General features: G+C 35.9%; 1 protein-coding gene across 4 annotated transcripts in view; it reads left to right on the top strand.

Moving 5' to 3' along the window:
- GRIN2A (glutamate ionotropic receptor NMDA type subunit 2A) overlaps positions 1-22,075 on the top strand; it is a 500,193-nt gene that overhangs the window by 460,381 nt on the left and 17,737 nt on the right. For all 4 annotated transcript variants that reach the window (XM_074280519.1, XM_074280518.1, XM_074280520.1 and 1 more), the window contains exon 10: positions 1,471-1,658. In XM_074280519.1, coding sequence (XP_074136620.1) covers positions 1,471-1,658 — 188 coding nt within the window. The remainder of the gene's footprint in view (positions 1-1,470; positions 1,659-22,075) is intronic.

Below are 22,075 nucleotides of genomic sequence, written 5' to 3'. Positions count from 1 at the left end.
AAAAGTCTCTGCTTTAAATGAGCTTATGTTCTAATAGGAGAAAAAACAACACACAAAAGCGAACTGGAAAAGAGAGGTTTAAAAAAGGGTACAGAAAGCTTAGCCAGGAATGGAGTGAACATTGCTAGGGCCTCCCATGAAATGATAGTATTGGGAAGAGAGTTACCAATTATGAGTGTGCTGAGGGCACAAATATCTCCAAAGAGGAAAAGCTGAGTGTAAATATTTGTCTGGCATCTCTGTTAAAAAATGTGAGGGGAACATTGGTTTCTCATCACCCCCTCATATACATGTCATTCATATGTCTTTTGTAGTATTATAATTTTAGATATAAAGGTACAATTTAAAAATAATTTACTCTAATCCTCTCATTTATAGATGGAAAAAGTTGAAGACATAAGAAGTGATGTGGTCTACCCTAAGGTCCTAGATTAATGGATTAAAGTTGTAATTAATAGTGATAGAGTCTGGACTTCAGAAGAACATAAAAGTCTCTTGCTTCCAAGTTACATATGCTCTCTATTGAGTCTCAATATTCCTCTGCCTTTTTAGAAACGTCACCTTTTACTACTCTGATCATGCACTTATGGTTACATAAGAATATTTGTCCCCGAATTCTTTGGTTCTATATATTGCTGTTTCTTTTAGCAGTTCCAGTCCTATCATATTGGGTTCTTGACTCCCAATCATAAATAATTTCTCCTTTCCATTTTTATCAATTGCTTTCATACCATCCTTGATTAGCTGTAGCTTGGAATAATCTCTTTCTCAGTTTGAGCCAAGATGTCACTCCTTGGGCTTGATGATAGAAACCTATAGTCGCATAACCCTATGCACTCTCTTTAATTACCCTTGATTCTGAGCCCAGACAGCCCTTCCAAAAAGCTGTCTTCCAAAGACGATGTCTTTGCAGCTATTTCTGACATCATATAGTGTTCCATGATATCTCTACTACTTCCATTATTCAGTCTTTCTCTATTTTCTTGTCAAAGGAGGAAAGGAAGAAGCAATGATATAGAGAAAAGACTGAAAATATCAGAAGACTGACTTTGTTTCCCTTAACTCTTTTAAATGCCTCTCCTTTAGTTTCCTCCTTCCCTCCTCCATTCTACTGCAACTAATTGCATATTTATTCCCATTTTAGCTTTCTAAAATAGAAAGTCATTCACTGCTATTTTGATTGTTAAGGACATGCATTTAACAAGCCAGGATACTTAGCTATTTACTAGTTTGAATATGTGGATCTTTTATGTCTTTATTTAGCTGCTTTTTGTAAGTTGGAAAGCAAAGACTCTGGTTTATATCTTCTCATTAAAAATAGATCCTTTCATGACTTGGGAATTCAGAGCCTGTGAGTCATCATCTTCCATATCAAAGACTTGGGATGACACTCAATAGGGACCTAAAATCAAGGACCAGAGCTGGTAGCCTGGTGTTTCATGTAATCAACATGTTCCCTTTTCATTTCAGGAAGTTGGATGCTTTCATCTATGATGCTGCAGTGCTGAATTACAAGGCTGGGAGAGATGAAGGCTGCAAACTGGTGACAATTGGGAGTGGCTATATCTTTGCTACTACTGGATATGGCATCGCCCTCCAGAAAGGCTCCCCATGGAAGAGGCAGATCGACTTGGCCCTTCTTCAGTTTGTTGGTGATGGTAGGGACTGGATTATACCTTCTTTTATTGTATTCTTCTTTGGGTGCTTTAGCTTTCATTAATTGATTTTCTAAAGAGTCTCTGCAGGCCCTGATAGGATATAATTTTTTATTAAAACAAAAAACAAAAAACAAAACAAGAAGTGTAATGATATAGCAGAAAGAGTTTTTAATTGGAAATGAGATCTGAATTCCAGTCAAAATTTTTCCACTAAATAGCACTTGAATAACTATTTCTCTTCTTTAAACCTCAAAATTCTCATTTACAAAATGAGAGTAGATAGTTTAAATGTAAATAAGATAGAATGAGAATTAGATAAATCTCCTTCCCTCTCAAGAACTCTTTAGTAAATGCTTCAGGATGCATTTCCCATCTCCACTACTTTGGGTCAATTGGAGATTCCTTCCATGATAGTTCAACCTAGTATCAGAGCCTAAATAAATAGTCTATGCTCTACAGTTCAGCTGCTTGGATAACTCTTTTGTTTTTAACTTTTCCTCCACCTGCACATACAATATATTAAATTTTCATGGCAGAAATTCTAAAAATATTTAACCTACAAATTGGATGATGTATTTAACTAACAACCATAAGTTACTTGCCTTGAGAAGATTCTTCAAACTGTGTATAATAATTAGTAGGTGTATGATCCATTCATGAATGTCCATCTCTTCTGCCCTGAACCAAATTCTAAGTCATTCCTCCCTGCTGGGGAGGTCCCATTTCATTGAAATTTTTAAACTTTTCTCCTTGTGAAAACCAATGAGACTTGTTTGACTTTCCAGAATCCTTGTGTACTAAGAAGAATGAGGAAGAATAATTTAATCCTATTTCCCAAAAAAAGGTCTTTACCCAAATTATATCAGAATGAAGATGTCTATCCAATTCTCAAAGTTCTCCAGTGAAGAAGATTGTCCACTATCCTCAGAATGATGTCAACTAAACCCTTGGTACTTTTGAGCAGAAAAAAATTAGTCTATTATGGAAAAGAAAGCAGATGAAGAGTATAATTTTGAAAAAGCCTGAAATTTGGCTCAATATAGTCGGAGAACATGGAAAGGAGAGAAATCTATTGTTTTTGATCAAAGAGGTGCTTTCTGTCCATAGGCCAGAGATTAGGGCTTGGAGTTTGGGTGGGAGATGATGTCTTCTTGGCTCTACATATGGAAGTCAGCTGGAGACAGGCACATAGGAAAGGAAATGATGTTGGTACAGGGGGCGTCTTAAGCTAATCTTCTGAGAAAGCTGTGTCCAATTCTGAATGCCTTCCCTAGGAGTAAATACATGAATTAACGCAGCTGCATAAATATTTCACTTATCTTATGCTGCTTCTGCAGGATTAATTATGCTCTAAAATTAGACCTGCTAAGGAGCAAAGTGCTAAGCAGAAGCTAATTATTATTCATCTTCTAGAATGGAATGTTTAGCTCTTGTTATAGAGTAGCTTCATTGGACGATTATGAGTCTAATGAGTGTCAAAAGCATTAAAAAAAGATTCCTAATGAGTTGTGTAAATATAACCTTTTGAGTGGAGCATTTATTTAATGTGAAAACCTCTTATATGAAGCCTGCCAGACATCTTATGTGTAATATAGGTTGCCACGTTGTTACCTCCGAGTGTTACTAAGGACATTTTTAAAGTCAAGAGGCAACTTTCTCTTTATCTCAACACATAACTATGACATATTTCAGATGATGGGAAATGTTGCATCTAAGGTGTGACTTTTAGAAATCAAGAAAACCCATCAAGTCTATACCAAATACCTATTCCTCATCAATAAAGATTTATTAAATATATTGTGTTGATTGCAGGAAAGAAAGAATCTGTAGGGAGCTTGCAGACTGGTTGAGAGGTCAGATTACATACATATATTTAAAAAATAATAACATAGTTCTTTTTGGTGAAGGATATAATAGCATAACAAATAGTCTTGAGCTTTGAGAAGTTTGCAGCTGTGTGTGTGTATGTACATATACATGTATGTATGTATATATACGTATAATAATTAGAGAGGGTAAGATGACATGTAATAAATTTCTGAAGAACCAATAGTAAACACAATTAAAGTAAAGAGAAGAGAGGTGGTCCATGTGACCTTGGATTTCCAAAGAAGTTGACATAAAGGAGATAAGCTTGTAGCTTGGGTTTAAGGAGCAAAGGTTAAAGGGGAAATGCTTGCTTTCAATTGTAATAGTTAGATAACTTCAAAAGGTCCTTTCAAAATGAAATGTGTGTGTGTGTGTGTGTGTGTGTGTGTGTGTGTGTGTGTGTGTGTGTGTGTGTGTCTTTTTACCTTTATGGGTCCTGGGTTTGTGGGAATGCAGAGAGGAAGAAGGGATGGTTTTCATCATGAATTAAAGCACAAAGGTGGAAATGAGTACACCATGTTATGTATAGATAACAGGAAAACACCAATCTATCTGGAGTGGAAAATCCAAAGTAGAATATAGTGCAAGATAAATTTGAGTAATTGGGTTGATTAAGGACAGGCAATGCCTCCTGGTGAAATGAGGGGTAAGAAAAAAGACAGATGACATCTTTGAAACCTGATTATCAGAGCAATCAGAGGCAGCATTTTCATTACTGACCTACCTGCATTCTCCTTTCATGTTGTTCATGTTCTTCATGTTCAAGAGATCTCTTTCATTTTTAAACTTAAAAGGCAATATTTTTGTGGTATAACAGGTCACTCTCATCTACCTCAAACTACTTCACCCTATAGAATCCCCAATTTTGCTATTTTTTTAATACTTAGAATTGTTCTATTTCATTTCTTTTTTCCCAATGTTTTTTTTAATTTATTTATCTTTAAGACACATTGACTTATGAAGGATGTTGAAAGTGAAAAATCAGAATAAAAGGGAAAAACCATGGAAGAGATTAAAAAAAAACAGAAAAAGGAAATGAACATAGCATTATTGATTTATATTCAGTCTCCTTAGTTCTTTTTCTGGATGCAGATGTCATTTTTTTTGTCCAAAGTCTATTGAGATTGCTTTGGATCACTGAACCATTGACAAGAATCAAGTCTTTCACAGTTGGTCATTGCACATTCTTGTGGCTACTGTGTATAATATGTTCCTGGTTCTGCTTGTTTTACTCAGCATCAGTTTATGTAAACCATTCTAGGACTTTCTAAAATCAGCTTGTTCTTCAATTTTTATAGAACAATATAATATTCTATTACCTTCATATACCACAACTTATTCAGCCTTTCCCCAATTGATAGACATCAACTCATTTTTCAATTCTTTGCTACCACAAAAAGAACTGCTACAAACATTTTTGCTCAGGTGCATCCTTTTCCCTCCTTTATAATTTTCTTGGGATACAGACCCAGTGATGCACTATTGGATAAAAAGGTATGCACAGATTTATAGCCTTTTGGGCATAGTTCCAAATTGTCTCCAGAATGATTGGATCATTTCACAATTCCACCAATAATGTATTAGCATCCCAGTTTTCTCACATCCCCTCCAACATTTATCATTATCATTTCCTGTCATTTTGGTCAATCCTAGAGATGTGAGATGGTACCTCAGAATTGTTTTAATTTGCGTTTCTCTAATCAATAGTTTGAGAGCATTTTTTTTTTCATATAACAATAGAGTGCTTTAATTTCACTATTGAAAAAAATTGTCTATTCATATCTTTTGACCATTTATGAATTTGGGAATGACTTGTATTCTTATAAATTTAACACAGTTCTTTATATATTTTAGAAATGAGACCTTTATTAGAAACACTGGTTGTAAATATTTTCCCCAGCTTTTTACTTCCCTTTTAATCTTGTTTTTGGTGGTTTTGTTTATGCAAAAACTTTTTAATTCAATGTAATCAAAGTTATCCATTTTGCCTTTCATAATGTTCTCTAGTTCTTCTTTAGTAAAAAAAAAAAAAATCCTCCCTTCTCCAAACATCTGATAAATAGCTTATCTCTTGCTCTCCTAATTTGTTTATGGCCAGATCATGTGCCCATTTTTACCTTATTTTGGTATGGGGTGTGAGATGTAGGCCTATGTGGAATTTCTGATGTATTACTTTTGTTTTTCCAGCAATTTTGTCAAACAGTGAGTTCTTATTCCAGAAGCTGGAATTTAGAGGTTTATCAAATCCTAGATTACTATAGGTCTTGATTATTGAGTTATGTGTACCTAATCTATTCTACTGAAGCAGCACTCTATTTCTTAGCAAGGACCAAATAGTTTTGATAACTGCTGCTTTATACTATAGTTTTATGTTTGGTATTACTAAGCCACCATCCTTTGCATTGTTTTTCCTTAATTCCCTTGATATTCTTCCAGAAAATTTTGTTATTATTTTTTTCCAGTTCTGTATAATAATTTTTGGCAGGTGTATTAGTATGGCTTCCATTTGCCCTGTTCTAGTTTTTAATGTGTGATTTTCTTCAGTTAGCTTTGGTAGGATTTGTTTTCTTCAGACAATTTTTTCCCTTCCTTTTTCAAATTGTTGACTCTCTTGTATATCTCTCATCCTCTCATTTCTTTCCTCATTTTTTTCTTCTACCTTTCTTATTTTCATTTTAAAGTCTTTTTTGAGCATTTCCATGAAGCCTTTGTGGGCTTGAGACCAATTCATATCACTCTTTGAGATTTCTTTTGTGCATTATTTTGTACTCATCTGTGTTTGTGCTTGTACTTTAATCTGCTCTGTCACCATAGTAGCTTTCTGTAATCAAGGTTCTTTTCTGTTTCTTGCTCGTTTTCTTTTGGTATTTCCTTTTTTTTTTTTTTTTTTAACCTTTATGTTTAGGCTCTGCTCCTGGAATAAAGTAGGTACTATCTCAAGCTTCCTGTGCAGCTCTGAGCCTTGGCTTTAAGCATAGGGGTCCCTTGTGTTTGCAGATGGTAGCTTTACCTGCTCTGTTCAGGAAACAGCCTGGTTTCCCAGAGTTCGCCTTCTGATCTGGGAGAAAGGTACCCCACTAATTTGCGCCTCTACTGATCCAGGACTGAGGGTCTGATTTGCTGTAATAAAGACCATCTCACCACTTTTCCCAGATTCTATCTAAGCAGGGCTGAACAACCTTGTCACCATAATAAGACTGATCTTTCTTGAAGTTTTTCCAGTCTATCTTGAGCTGGAGAGTGTTTTATTCCATTAGACTCTGGTTGGAGGCTTGGTTTCATATGGTTTTCAAGGGAAACTGGGAGAACTCAAGAAAATTCCTGACTTTGTTCTGCCACCTTGGCTCCACCCAGAAGGACTAACTTTGCCATTTTGACCAAAAAAAAAAAAAAAAAAGACTATGCTTTTTTCTGATTGAAAGGAACCAGATGATAATGCACTTGTCTTAATAAGTAACTGGAACCCCAATGTTGTTTCTGATAGTACTTGTGTCCATGTTGACCATGAAAATGATGATCAGAGCACCCATGGGTGAGGTGTGGTGGTGGGAATTAATGGGGGGGACTGAGTCTTAAAGTCTCTGAATGAGTCAAGATTTAAATTTTGATTTTTATTTGTTGGTTATCCATTTCATTGAAGCATGTCCAATGTTTTCTGGGGGATGATAGAACCCATGCTGTCTGAAAGGAAATGCTATTGTGATTTCTGATGTTTTCATTATATCTAATTAGAAATCACATAAATTGCTCTGGGCCAGTGGATGATTTTCTAATATCCTTGGTTTTGACACTTTGCTTTTTCCCAAATTTGTTTCTAATATATGCATAATTCAAATTTCCCATGATACCACTATTTGACTCAGTTTTGTGGAATTTTACATCAAATTCATTTTCTCATACATGTATATGCTTCTGTGTTCAGTATCACCCATGGGAATATGAAATTTTGTTTAAAGGAGTACTTAGCTATAAGAAAAGACAGAACTAGTGTAATGAGTTTTGTAGGGACTTCTTCTACACAAATACTATCTTTGCCCTGAAAGTTCATTTTAGACATTTTATTCCCTTGAGTGAATCACTTGTTTTTTCTATTTAGCCCTCTTAGAATATAGTAAACACACTTAGAAGGAATAGAAATAAAATGGCTAATGTATTGTGTTGATGAGTTTATTATCACATTCCTCTCCATCAGGCAAAAGTGTGAGCAGCATAAGGACATTAAAAACCTGAGCAAACAACAATAGCTAATACTTAAATAGTTCTTATTATATGCTAGGTACTACGTTAAGCATTTTGCAATTATTATAAACAACAACCCCATGAGGTAGGTACTATTTTTATCCACATTTTACAAATAAGATGAATGAAACTAACAGAAGTTAAGTATGCCCAGGGTCACTCACATAACTTGTAAATGTCTGAGATCATCTTTGAATTTAGTTGGTCTTCCTGACTCCAGTCCTGAAGCTACATTCACTGAGTACCTAGCTGCCTCTCAGGGAAAAATGATAATAAAAGGAAAAAAAGAAATGTTAGAAATAAATGATGGGAAGGTGGGGAGGATTAGAGATAAACTTTGCTGACTTCACATCTTTGTCAAGGGTCCTGATCCTGTCCATGCCCTTACAATAAAATATTTCCCTCTAGGCTGGTTCCTATCCATTCAAAATCCAAAAATTTCTGCTTCATTGAATCTCCCTAACAAAGTCCTCTGGGAAGCTAACCAGTATGCAGCAGGCTTAACATTTGCTATATTCTTTTGTTTTCAAAACAAAGTTTTTTCAACTTTATCTCCAGAGACAGCCTCTAGCTTTTGTGAGTAAGCCATACCTGTGTTTCATCACCTGGAAAATCATGTTCTTCCTTGAGATCCTAAAATCACGAATTTAAAGCTTAAAGAGGCCTTAGAAGCCATCTAGTCCAACCATTTTCTTTTTGAAAAGAAGTCAGTCCAGCCCCAGAATCACACTGATAGTGAGTAGCAATCAGAATTTGAACACAGGTCCTCTGACTCCAAATTCAACCCTCTTTCTTCTGTATACCATTGTCTCCAGTATGTTGATCTGAGAGATATTCTACTTTGATTTAAATATAGTTTTTCTTCACAGTTTTGAAGCTAGGCATTCTTATAGAATTTTAGGAATGGAAATCACTTTTAAATTTCTTTAGAAAATTTTTTTTTTTAATTTTAAAATTTTAAAAAAGACTTTTAAAATCACTTCTCTTGTTTCATGGATAAGAAATTATGGTTCAGAAATATGTGATTTCCCCAAGACCACAAAGCTCCTTAATGGCAGAACTGGTTCTAAAATCATGTTTCCTATATTTCAGGCCAGTGCTCCTTTTATTTCATCTCTATTTAATACTTTATAAAAGGAAAGAAAAGCTGAGAAAAGTCTACTTGTTTTTCTCAATCATCCTTCTATCCCTCCAATCTGTTATCATTTTTCTTCTCCCTCATTCCTCTTTTGATGATGGTTCTTACAGTCAAGCACAAGTTCTTATGTGTCATGGACCCCTTTGACAATCTCAGGGAGTCCATGATCTTTTTATAAAGTGATGTTTTGTAAATGTATAAAATAAAATGTATGAGATTACAAAAGAAATTATATTAAATTATCAAAGTATCTATAGACCCAGGTTAAAATCACCTTTCTCCAAAGAAAGTACTGGGGGCATGGTCAGATAGGTTGTTTCAAGACTGAAGCTGCAGGTGACCTTGCCAAAGATACATGAATGGAAATGCATCTTTCTAGTCTGGTAATGTAAATTGTCACTGTTTAAGAGCAGAAGGAAGAGAAATTGACATTCAAATTTAATTCTCCTTAGCACAACCCCCTTTTCATATGCTATAAATTTTCCTGTGTATTTTCTTGAGCATTTCCAAGGGCACAGTTTGTTTTCCTTGTCTGCTCTGGTAACGATGGGTACAGTGCTGTTGAATGGCTGGGAAAAGAGTATGTGGGTGGCAGCCTAAATGAAGAAGAACAAGTGAGAACATGAGGTTGAAATTCGTGTTTCACACAGCTAGGTTTTGACCAAGGGGTCAGGTTGTTGGTTTGTAGATAAAGAGTGTTCGACTGTGCTCATCATTCTGTAGACTCAATAAGCAGTCAAGTGTTTCTACAAAGACAAGCTGTCAGAGAGAAGGGTGAGGGGTGAGAAACTCTGGGATATAGCATTCACTCTGTGTGTGTGTGTGTGTGTGTGTGTGTGTGTGTGTGTGTGTGTGTGTGTGTGTGTGAAAGAAAGAGAGCGAATCAGAGAAATGTGAGAGAAAGTCAGAGACAGAGATGGATAAACAAACAGAAAAAAAAAAACATAAATAGAGCAGAGAATAGAGACAGAGATAGACAAAAATACAGAGACAGAGAGACAAAAACACAGAGACTAACACACATATACATACACAGAGGGATTCAGAGAGACAGAGAGAGAGCCAGTCTGAGTCACACACAGAGAGAAGGAAGAGATAGAGACAGACACACACAGAGGGAGGGGGGAGAGAAAGAGAAGGAAGGGAAAAGAGAAAAAGAGAATATGTGAGAGAGAGAGAGAGAGAGAGAGAGAGAGAGAGAGAGAGAGAGAGAGAGAGAGAGAGAGAGAGAGAGAGAGAGAGAGAGAGAGAGAGAGTTCTCCTTAATTTCTAATTTCCTTCAAATAAGATTAGGGGCCTTTTTTTTTTTTTTTTTTTCTTTTTTTTGCTGAGGCAATTAAGATTATGTGATTAAGTGACTTGCCCCGGGTCACACAGCTAGGAAGTGTTAAGTGTCTGAGATCAGATTTGAACTCAGGAACTCAGGTCCTCCTGACTTCAGAACTGGTACCCTATCTACTGCATTACCTAGCTCCGCCTAAGGGACTTTTCTGATTTACTCTCCTTCATTCCTAATTATCAGAAATCTTTCCCATTTGCAAGGACTTTTATTTACTTGTGCTTTGAATGTGTCATGTTTCCTACCAAATCTCCAGTAGAATGGTAACTTGCTCAAGGCTAGGGACTGGTTTTGATTTTGTCTTTTTATCTTCCTTGCCTAGACTCTAGTTATATTCAGGAGGGGATTAATACATTTTTGCTAGATTGGATTGGATTGAGGAGTATTTGGTTCAGGAAGAATGTTTCACCTGTGCATTGAAAACTAACTTGCACCCATTCAAGGAGACATTACCAAGTTCCCGAATAAAACTAGCTATGTTTAAGGACAAACGAGTTTCCTTCAGCTAACTCCCAGGCAGTTATTGCAGAGAGTATATGCTCATTTAGAAACTGACTCATTGATGAGCTGCTATTTTGTGGGATCCCTAATCTTTACCTCCTGTCGACATCCCCTGGGAACAGAATTCGTGACACCAGGCCTCCTTCATGTCCTTGGATGACTCAAGATCTCCCTGTTGTGATTGTCGGTGTGGGCCCATTTCAGGTGATAAACAATACAATAAGGGTGCGGAACAAGGGAGAGAAGGAAATACAACATTCTGACAGTACCCTTCAGATCATAAAATACTTAGGAAGTATGAGTGAGTCACATACTGCCCAAGGTAGTTAATAAGCCACTTACCCACTCTTAAATAACAGGCCACTTTCTCTGAGTTCCAGTGCTCTCTTTTTCTCTATCTGGACTTTAAAACCCTCCATGACCTCAATGCAACCTATCTTTCCTGACTGATTATATATTATTCCCATTCACACACTTTGCTATCCAATCAATCTTCCCTGCTTGCTGTGACCTTCCATCTTCAGTCTCCAAGCTTTTACATCATGAATTTTCTTTTCCCTTCTACCTCTAAGAATTCCTAGTTTACTTCAAAGTTCCCCTCAAACACCACATCCAATTTTCTTTCCTGATCTTATCATCTATTATTACTATTACCATCCTCTTTTCCCCAAATTCTTATTCAGTCATGTCCAATTGTGACTCCCTTTTAGGGTTTTCTTGGCAAAGATATAGAAGCGGCTTGTCATTTCCTTCTCCACCTCATTTTACAGTTGAGGAAATTGAGGCAAATAGGGTTAAGTAACTTGCCAGGGTCACACAGCTAGTAAGTGTCTGAAGCCTGATTTGAACTCAGGAAGATGAGTCCTCCTGACCTCAGGCCTGATATTCTTATCCCCTATACTATCTACCTGCCTCTCACTCCCCAAATTACCTTGTTTTAACTTTGCATCTATTTCTACAGGTATATCTTATCTCTCTGTATGATTTCAACCTTCTTGGAGTCAGAGACTTTTATAATTTTGTCTTTGTAGTACCAGTACCCAACAAATACCTGACACATAATAGATGCTTAATAAATGCTTGTTGATGAATAGATTCATTGATGGGAGTAAGATTAATCTATTCCAAATGGGACTTGAACATTGAGCATTGGGTTTGTGGGAGGGAAAAGGTAACAAGCTCTCCAGACAACTTTTTATGGGGAGAGATTGACATAACTTTGTCCAAAGACCCTAGAAACTTTGTCTAGTACCTTGACATCATGAGAATTAAATAATAGTATCACAGATTTACAGGAGAAGGTAGATGATGGTGTGGTGGATAGAACACCTGGCCTGGAGTCAGGAAGACTTCTCTTCCTGAGTTCAAATGCAGCTTTACACACTTATTAAGTGTGTGACCCTGGACAAGGTACTCAACCCTTTTGCCTTAGTTTCCTTATCTGTACAGTGAGCTGGAGAAGGAAATAGCAAAGCTCTTCAGTATCTTTGCCAAGAAAATCCCAAATGGGGTCACAAAAATTTGGAAATAACTGAACACCAACAGCATTACAGATTTAGAATTGGAAGGGACCTATAGCCTTATGTTACAGATGGATAAAAAAGAAGCCTAGGGAGGTTTAATGATTTATCCAAGATAGGACAGACAATAAATGACAGATGCCAGGACTCTATTTTTTTTTCCCATTATACCACAGTGCTTCAAACATTCTTTGGAATTCATCCAACTTTGACCTATTAGGGAACCTCAAGATCCAGATGAGAAGTGGGAAGGAAGCAAGAAATGAGGGCAAACTGTAATTAAAATAAGTTAAGCATGTGGCTGGGACATAAACTTGCAAAAATTACCTCTTCATGATCACAAAGGCTGCTCACAAATGCTAAAAATGTTTCATTCTTCCATTTAGAATATACCCTAGCTGCATTATTGTCACTGCTTCAATAAATTGCTCTGTGGCCACTGTGCTTTCTGACCAAACTGGTTTTAAGGGACAAGATTAAGAATCACTTGATGCCTTGCTATGTTAAATGATTAAATGTTGTCTTTCCCACAAAATATTGAATACAATACAATGTGTTGTGTGGAACATTTTGATTACCCAGGTGCCTTCTTTAAAATAATTATAATGGTCTTAAAGAAGGAAATGGCAAACCACTTCAGGATCTTTGCCAAGAAAACCCCAAATGGGGTCCCAAAGAATCAGATGTTACTGAAATGACCAAACAGCGGTCTTCAGTGGTCTTCAGTGATCAGTATGTTCTAGAAAAACGTTCCCTGAACTGATACATTCAGTTGTTTACTTTGATGTTGGAGTTTTCCCCTGTGTTTTATTTCTCCTCAAAGTACTGGGGCTTCTAATTTTGTTCAAGCATCTGAAGACCCTAGTGATTTGGAAAACCTGACAGATGAAAAATGGCAACGCTCTCTAGTATCCGGATGATGATGACCATGGAAATGAACATGTAGGAAATTAATCAGATTGGCTGGGCTATTTATTCAGCAACCTCATTCGGCTTAGATTGAAACAGATAAATATTGTTCTAACTAACCCCAAAGACTTGGTTTCAGTTATCAATAGAAGCAATAATTTTTTTATCTAAAAATAAAAAGTTGACCCAATCATGAGAAATATGATATTTAAATAGAATAATTTAGGACTTGTTCATATTTTGTTCTGAACTGGCCCTAAATTTGGCAAAAAGGATTCACTTTATTCACAGTACATTTGACTGAAGTAGGGACATAATGAAAAAGCAGTTCATTTCTTGTTGAGAGGACAGAAAAGAAATCTGGCTATATGCACACCTTTGAAGATGGTAGCATAGCTTGACTAACTCAGATTAAAGAGACATTATGATATAGCAGAAACAGCATTGTCCTGAGAGTCAAAGACGCTAAGATTTTGCCCCAATTCTACCACTTATTAATTTCAGCAATTCAATTCAGTAAGCATTTATTAAGTGCTTTCAAAACCGTTTGGCTACATTTTAGAGCCAGAAAACAAAACAGTCCGTGTCCCCAAGAAGCTTGTAATCTATTGGGAGAATACAGCAGTTCAGGAAGTTCAAAATAATTTAACAGACAGAACACTAATATCTGGAGAACTGAGGAAAGGTCCCAAATGTTGTTGACTGAACTTTAAAGAAAGCTAGTGGATTCTTTAAGGCAGAGGTATAAAGGACATATGTTATAGACAGCTAATAGACTACATTGAGTGGAAAGGTAAATTGAAGCCATGTTTTAAGCTCCCTAATCTTAGCTTTAAGACCTATGTTTCAAAAGTTTAGGGATCATCTAATCTAAACCCCTCATTTTACATATGAGGAAACAGGCCCAGAATGATTAAGTAATGTCTCCAAGATTATACACATAGTAAAGGGTACAGGCAGATAAAGGTCAGGTAGATGATGCACTGGATAGAGTGCTAAGTCTGGAGTCATCTTCCTGAGTTGATATCTGGCCTTAAACACTTATTAGATGTGTGCCCCCGAGAAAGTCGCATAACCCTGTTTGCCTCAGTTTCCTCATCAATAAAATGAACTGGAGAAAGAAATGTCAAAACACTACAGTATCTTTGATAAGAAAATCCCAAATAGGGTCACAAAGAGTCAGACATTGCTGAAAAACAGAATAACAGAAGAGATAGAGGCAAGATTTGAACCCTTATTTGCTAAATCCAAATTCAGTACTTTTCCCATAGAGACCTTAGAAATCATCTGATCCAAGTATTTCAACTTAGAGATGAACATTTATTCCTCTATAAAATGAGGGTTTGAATTAGATAAATCTCTAAGGACCTTCTTGCTTTGATGTTCTTTGATTCAAATGGGCTTCATTATTGCCAACACAAAATCTGAATGGAAAACTTGCACAAACAGAGACCCTCATTTACATATGCAAGAATCCAGCTGTGCCCTTATTGAACAATATCATTTTCCGTGCTGGGCACCCAGGAAGACAAGCTGTAGGGGCAGTGGAATGAACATATTCCTTGAGCTAACCTAACAACAAAGCCAGCTTGACCCCTCTCTCCCCTATAAGATTTGTCACAGGCGGATAACTTACTCCAAAATGCAATTTGGGGAAAGGAGAAAAGCGTGATTCCTCGATATAGATTAGCAATAATGGATTTAACTGCTTTTCCATTGGCCTGTGACCAGATGAAACCATAAAAATTAGACTTGTTTATCTCATGTCTAATTTTAAGTAGAGGCATATTTGGAATAACAAAAGAATGCTTTGTTGTTGTTGTTTGTTTTATTTTTGGTTTTTGGCTTAAGGTATATCTGAGCCAAGGAGACTCTTTACCATTCCCTTTGAGTGAAGGGATTGCCATCTGCATAGTTGCCTAACAGTGTGGTGAAGATCTGGAGTGTTGCTGTTTATTATCAATATGACACCCAGATGAGAGCAGGGTCAGTGATGCCATCCCAGACTAGATGAGGAATGAATGCCTTATTCTAGGGAGGGTCAAATGTCAGGAGAGCTATAAAATCTCAAATGAGATTAATGAATAGATTGCTGGAGAGTACAGTTCTGTCATACCATCACACAAGGCATTTTAAGATTTATGAGTTTGATAAACCCTGGCCAAGACAGTGTTCTCTTTTCTTTTGTTTTGAACTTCCTTTTCATACTTCTGCTTCAACAACCATTTTTAAGCCTCGTTCATGACATTCCACTTAAAAAAGGAGAGAGAGAGAGAGAGAGAGAGAGAGAGAGAGAGAGAGAGAGAGAGAGAGAGAGAGATGAAGAGAGAGAAAGAGAGAGATTCAGAGAGACAAAGAGAGACATAGAGGAAAGAAAAGCTTATAGGTTCTCACATCTTCCAAATAACCACTATCCTAAATGTGTGACATTTGCCTATTAGAATATAAGAACTCTGAGACAGGAATTTTCTCATTTAAAAAAAAAAAAATTCTATGCTTCAATTCTCAGCAAAGCACCTGGAAAATTAACAAATATTTGTTGATTATTATTGAACTTTGAAATTACATCATGGTTAGTCTTAACTATCATCCTTAATCTCTTCATCTGCAAAATGAAGGGATTGAACTACAAAGCCTTTGAAGCCCTTTCCATTTCCACATCTTTGAATCTATATGCTATAAGGATGCAGAGCAAAAGGACCTGGTTTTAAATCTGAGATCTCCCATTTGTTTCCTGTATTGTTAAATGTTAAAAGTTTGTTGACTTTTGTTAAAGTTAAAAATGTTAAAAAAGTCATTAAGCTCACTGAGTCTCAGTATCTTCATGTGTACAATGAGGATAATGATGCCATCTATTTCCTAGGTTTGTTGTGAGAGTCAAATAACAAATGCATGAAAAATTCTTTACAGACTCTAAAGCCCTATATAAATGCTTATTATTATTATTTTTAATAATAATACAGATGAGAAATATGAGGGTCAAAATTCACGAACCTACTAAGTGGTAGGTGGGGTACATGAGCCCTGTTTTTTAAAAAATTCCTTCATATTCTCTTTATACTATATTTTGCTGTCCATATAGTTTGTCACTTTTATTTCCCACATGAGCAAGCTTCTTCTGCATAGGATTACACTTAATTCCTGGCAAGGAGCTGTGAAATCTTAGCCCACTCAGAACTCCTTCGGAAAAGAGAAAGATAATTTTGAAAGGGTGAGATAAAATATCTTTTCTGAAAGTTCTCTGTCTTCTTGGCTAAATTAGATAGTGGGTGGTGGATGGTATCAATTTGGGATTAGGTAGGTTTTCATTTTATTTTGTTGATTTAACCCCCTAGCTTTACATGGAAAAAGAATGTTGTGGCATTTTTAATAGAAAAGGAATTATTTCCCAGTTTGTTTCACATATTAGATAAGTAATTGGCCCAGTAGATAATGTGCAGAGCCTGAAAACGATGAAGACCTGAGTTCAAAAAATGTCTGGGACATCTGTTAGCTGTGTGACTCACCAAACTCCTTAACCATTATTTGCCTCAGCTTCCTCTTTGTAAAAGGTCATAATAGCATTGCCTTACTGGGTTGTGAAACTCAAATGAGGCAATATAAAAGATGCTTTACAAACTTGAAAATACTATACAAATGCTAGCTATTATTATTAGCAGTAGTATTGTTTGGTTCCAGAATCCTGAATAATTTTACCAAAGAAATCTGTCTTGAAAAAAAGTTCAGTGGATCTACAGGGCCCTGCAAAAATCATGGACTCTCACAATTCTTTTTCTTTCAGTCCTGGTGACTCAGGAGCTGGGATTTAGTGGCTCATTCACATAATGACCATGAAGTCTATGAGGAAAATTCAATACTTAGATGACTCAATTGGTTTTCTCTGATCCATGGCCATAAATGACCTTCATAATCCTGGGCAGCCATCTCCCATCTCTGTACTATTGCTCATTAATGTGACTGGGAAAATGTCTGAATGGCTTTACACAAATTTCTCCTACTCAATGTTTATGGGAAATTGAAAAAAAAAGCAGTAGCCTCGGTAGCAGTAGCAATACCAAAAAGCAATAGCAAAATTCATTTGGCATTTTTCAATCATAGATAATGTCTGTCATCAGTATAATAAAATGCAGAGTGAATTTTTATCCAAAAGTCTAAGTCTACTGTCAGTCTTGTAATTTATTAGCTATTTCACTTTGAATAAGATACTTTCCTTCTTTCAAATTCATTTTCTTCACCTGTAAAATGGGGGTGTGATCAGTTCTTTGGCTGCTTGTGAGGATTTAATTTAAATTATTTGATTTGGTGCAGAAGTGATTATTTGTCTTTTGTTTTTGAAGAGGACCATGACATCAAGGAGTTGATGCCATGACATACAAATCATAAGTCACCTACCTCACTTTACCCTTCAGAGCTTTCTGAGTCCAGTGGCCAGATATAGATCAAGATGACTAGAGATATCCCTGAATGCCATAGGAAACCTTGGGCTTTTTAAGCTAAGATCTTCAACAAGTCTCAATTTACCTGAAGCCACACCTATTTAATGATTAAGTCTAGGTAGCAATTGACACAAATAATCTCCTCTTTAACCTAGTCAAAAAATCTTAATTAATGAATAAATGAAGAGTAGATACTTTTTAGCCATAATAAGTTAGCACAATAAGGTGTAATAGTAACATAATAAAGAGCAATAAGTAGAAGGGTCAGAAGCAAATCCTGCCTCAGGATTATTAAGTTTCTGCTTATGTGAGGTTTTCAAAGTCTGGTGTAGTGTAGCTGAGTGTTAATTGGGGGGATATAGGTTAATGTGGATCCTTCTAACTCTGAAATTCTATGATTCTGCCTCATAGAGATCCTGAAAGAACCAGATGAAATTATTAATGTGACAGCATTTATAAACAAAGTGTTTTCCTGACAAATGGTGCTGTTCTTGCTATTATTATTACTGTAGCTATTATTATTTGTTTCCCCTGGAAAACCCCATTGCATGATTAGAAACATTCATAGTGACAGATTTTCTTTAAGTCCTTTCCCATAAAAACAAAAAAAAACAAAAACATTTACTCCTAGGTGAAATTCCAGGGATTTCAAAAGGTTCCTCCTTTTGTGAACTCAGGACAAAGTTTCAGCCCACAGAAAGCAATGAACATATTTATTTCAGCTGTTACTGAGTTCACAAGACCATTCATTCCATGGGCCCAGTGAACATTTAATTAGTTGATGGTGTTAATGATGGGAACAGTTTGGATCCACTCATTTTCTGGGATCTTTAGGATAAGGAATGCTAGATAGCATGAATTGCAGTCCTGAATTCTAATTCTTTTCTGCAATTTACTAACCATGGGATTTGAGGAAATCATTGTTTCCATTCTGTCATGCAAAAGGATCATGAAATCAGAAGTAGAGGTGGACAAGATCTGAGAAGCCAATCTGCTCAAATGTTGCATTTTACTGATAAGGATACTGAGGAACACATCAATTAAAAATGTGTCCAAAGTCCATATAGAAAGTGTCTGATATGGGATTTGAATCCCACTTTTCCTGATTTCAATCTCAATGTACCTCAGTGTAGTCCACTACACTGTACTATATCAGATAACTAAGAATGGCTCACTGATCATATCAGTTAAGTGCTTTTAGAGTCCTGAGATAGTATTCTCTCAGACCAGGATACTGGAGCTCATTGTTTGTTGCTCTTTGAGTATGTCCTCCTCTATCTTCAGCCTCAATTCCCTCATCACCAGGTTTGGTCCCGAAGATCATATACCTTCTCTGAGAAGATAGAATTAAGAGAAGAGTAGAATATTTACTCTCTCCAAATCACCATGATCATTATTAGAGTAGCAAATCTCTCCTCTGTTTATTGAATCTTCATGTTTCAGAAACACATAAACCAGTCTTTAGTATTTTTTTTTGTTTGTTTTTTTTTTTTTTTTTTGAGGAACTCAGAATTTTCCCCAATCTTGGGCCTTAACTTTTCTATTTTTATTTTTTGTTGTTGCTCAAATAGAATTTTATCTTAAGACAAACCCAATACAAGCACAAAAATGTATTTTTCTAAATTGAAATATCCACAAAAGAAATCAGCTAGTAGAGTTTCACAGAATATCAGAATTTTAGAGTTGGAAGGGGCCTCAAAGGTCATTATTCCAACCCATAATAATCCCCACTATCACATCCTGGAGAAGTAGTTATCGAACCACTGCCTGAAGACAGGAGACAAATAATTTGTTGGTGCAACTATTGTACTTACAACTAAAATTTTTAGAGAGTTGTTATTCTTTCCCCTCTAATGCCAAAACTTATAACTTCCATGTATTACTGCTGTTTCTGTCCTCTGGGGAGAAATGGAACAAATTTAATCCCTCATACATGACAGCCTTTCAAATACTTGAACACAACTATAATCTCCCCTCTAAGTCTCTTTTCCAGGCTAAATGTGTCCACTTCCTTCAATTGATCCTCACATAGCATCATCATCATAGCTAACACTGATATATGTGCCAGATACTGTACAATTATTAAAATTCTCATTGTACTTTACAATTATTATCTCATTTGATCATCAGAACAAACCTGGGGGGGGGTCAATGGTATTATTATCTCCATTTTAAAGATGAGGAAACTGAGGAGGAAACTGAGCAATTAAATGATTTGCCCAGGGAAATCCAGCTAGTATCTCAGGCTGGATTTGAACTCAGGTCTTTCTGACTACAGGCCCAGTGCTTTATTCACTGTTCCATCAAGTTGCTCCTGGACTCAAAATTCTTCATCATGCTAGTTGTTCTTATCAGGACTCTCTCCATCTGGTCCTGTCTTCACATTATGAGCTCCAGAGCTGAGCACCATGCTACAACATGCTACGTTTGTCCCTACAAACTATGGCTCCCTTCATGCAGGTCAAGATACCATTTGCTTTCAAGAAAGCCAAATCACCTTACTGACATATTTAAATTGATTTTTTTTTCAGAACAGCTATTATCTAACCATTTAGATCCCAGTTCTTTTTCCTTATGTCATCCTTCAAGATACAGAAGCTTCTAGCTTAAGACAGATTTGGGTTAACACTATTTTCTCATATAGCAACACACTTACTTAACACTTACTTCCTAATCTTATCTCCAAGCATAGATTCCTTAGCTCATCCTTCCTGGCCCTAAACCCATACTAGACTTCTGTTTTATAAATCTTAATCTTCAATGTCTGTTTCCCAGAGATCTTCTACTAAGCTGCAGGATGCCCTATATATTGACATTTCTTGTTTCTTGTTTCTTGCAGTTGTTCCAATTTTTAAAATTTACCTTTTTTATGTATGTCCTTGATTCTATGTTTTACAACGTTCACTTTCAATCTGAGCTCAATAAAGGACTGTATGTCAAGAAGTGATACTTTTCTTCATAGAAAATTTCTTCTTTTTTTCAATGGTCATATCATTTGTGATTGTGTAGTCAGAATTTATTTCTGAAAACATATCTCCCTATCTTCCTTTTAATATGTTTTTTTTAGAACTTTTTGAAGTTTTTTTTTTCCCCCTAAAATGTAGACTATACAAAATGTATCCTTCTTGGTCTCAGATGATTTCCAAATTCCTGTTTCCCTTATCCCCTCCCTCCAAACTGGATTCTGTTTTCTGTGTCTTCCATATACATTTAGTCAATGTGACTCTCCGTCAACCCAGGTGCCTACAGTTTGAGAGAAGGCAGGGTATAATGATTATAATACTACATTTGGACTCAGGAAGACCTAAGTTGAAATCTCACTTCAGATACTTTGATGCTTACTGTGTGTTTTTGGGTAAGTTACTCTCTTGGTCTCAGTTTCTCATCTACAAAATGAAAGGATTTAACCAAGTAGCCTCTGATATCCCTTGATTTCTAAACTTTTTATTCCTTCCCCTACTTACCAGTTGTGTAATGCTGGATAAGCCATTTAGTCTATTTGTGCCTCAGTTTCTTAATATGTAAAATGGAAATAATCATATAATTACTTCCAATGGTTACTGTGAGAATGAAATATGAATGTTTTAAATTTATTTTGAAAACCTTTAGTTTGAGTTTTCACCATTAGCATCATTATCAGCATTATTCATATTAGACTATTTTTAATGTATTTAGGTAGAAATAATCCTAAGACAAATTGGTATCCTATTATTATACTTAATATTTTGTAGGCTATTGTAAGGTAGATAAAACAGCTTTGTTTTTGTAATTAAATAATGGTATTAGTCTATATTATTATCATGTCTAAACATAAGTGTGCCAAATTGACAGAGAAAACAAATATTTCTCATTTGTTTACTATGTTTCAATTCATTTTTTTTTTAAATAGAGTTCTCATAGAACCCAAGTTCTGATTTTCCCAAATATGAGAGAGAGGTAGATGTCAGATGTTACTTCTCAGTCCATTGGGTCTGTCTTTTCCAATATTATCATTTCATGAGTATTCACTCATCACCACATTGGCTGTGGGCATGAATTTTTCATCTATAAGAGCTCATCAAGGCTGCCCATCTAAGACATAAAGGATTGTGATCTGTATTGGAACAAAATAGAGTGTGTGTGTGTGTGTGTGTGTGTGTGTGTGTGTATGTGTGTGTAGATTTCCTTTAGCATTTATGCCACAGAGATCTCTGTCACTTAAAGAGGCCTAAGGGATGTAGATTCATGATGGATTTTTCAAGAAATGCCTTGGGGGAGAAAGGCTATGAAAGTCTAAAGGCCAGTTACATTGCATGATATAAAAATTCTTTCCAGAAGCAATCCCCTTAGCTCTCTGGTTTGCTATATGTTAGAATTAAATGAAATCTGAAAAGAGGGGAAGTTCCTCTAGGCCTTTAGAAAATATTGAGAAAAAGGCTAAAGAAACATAGAAAGATTTTTTTTTGATATTTTAAATATCAAACTTC

Source organism: Sminthopsis crassicaudata, chromosome 1, assembly GCF_048593235.1.
Source record: "Sminthopsis crassicaudata isolate SCR6 chromosome 1, ASM4859323v1, whole genome shotgun sequence".
In the NCBI taxonomy this organism is placed as follows: Eukaryota; Metazoa; Chordata; class Mammalia; order Dasyuromorphia; family Dasyuridae; genus Sminthopsis; species Sminthopsis crassicaudata.
The sequence above is the reverse complement of the archived record's forward strand: the minus strand, read 5'-3'. Positions and strand labels throughout refer to the sequence as shown.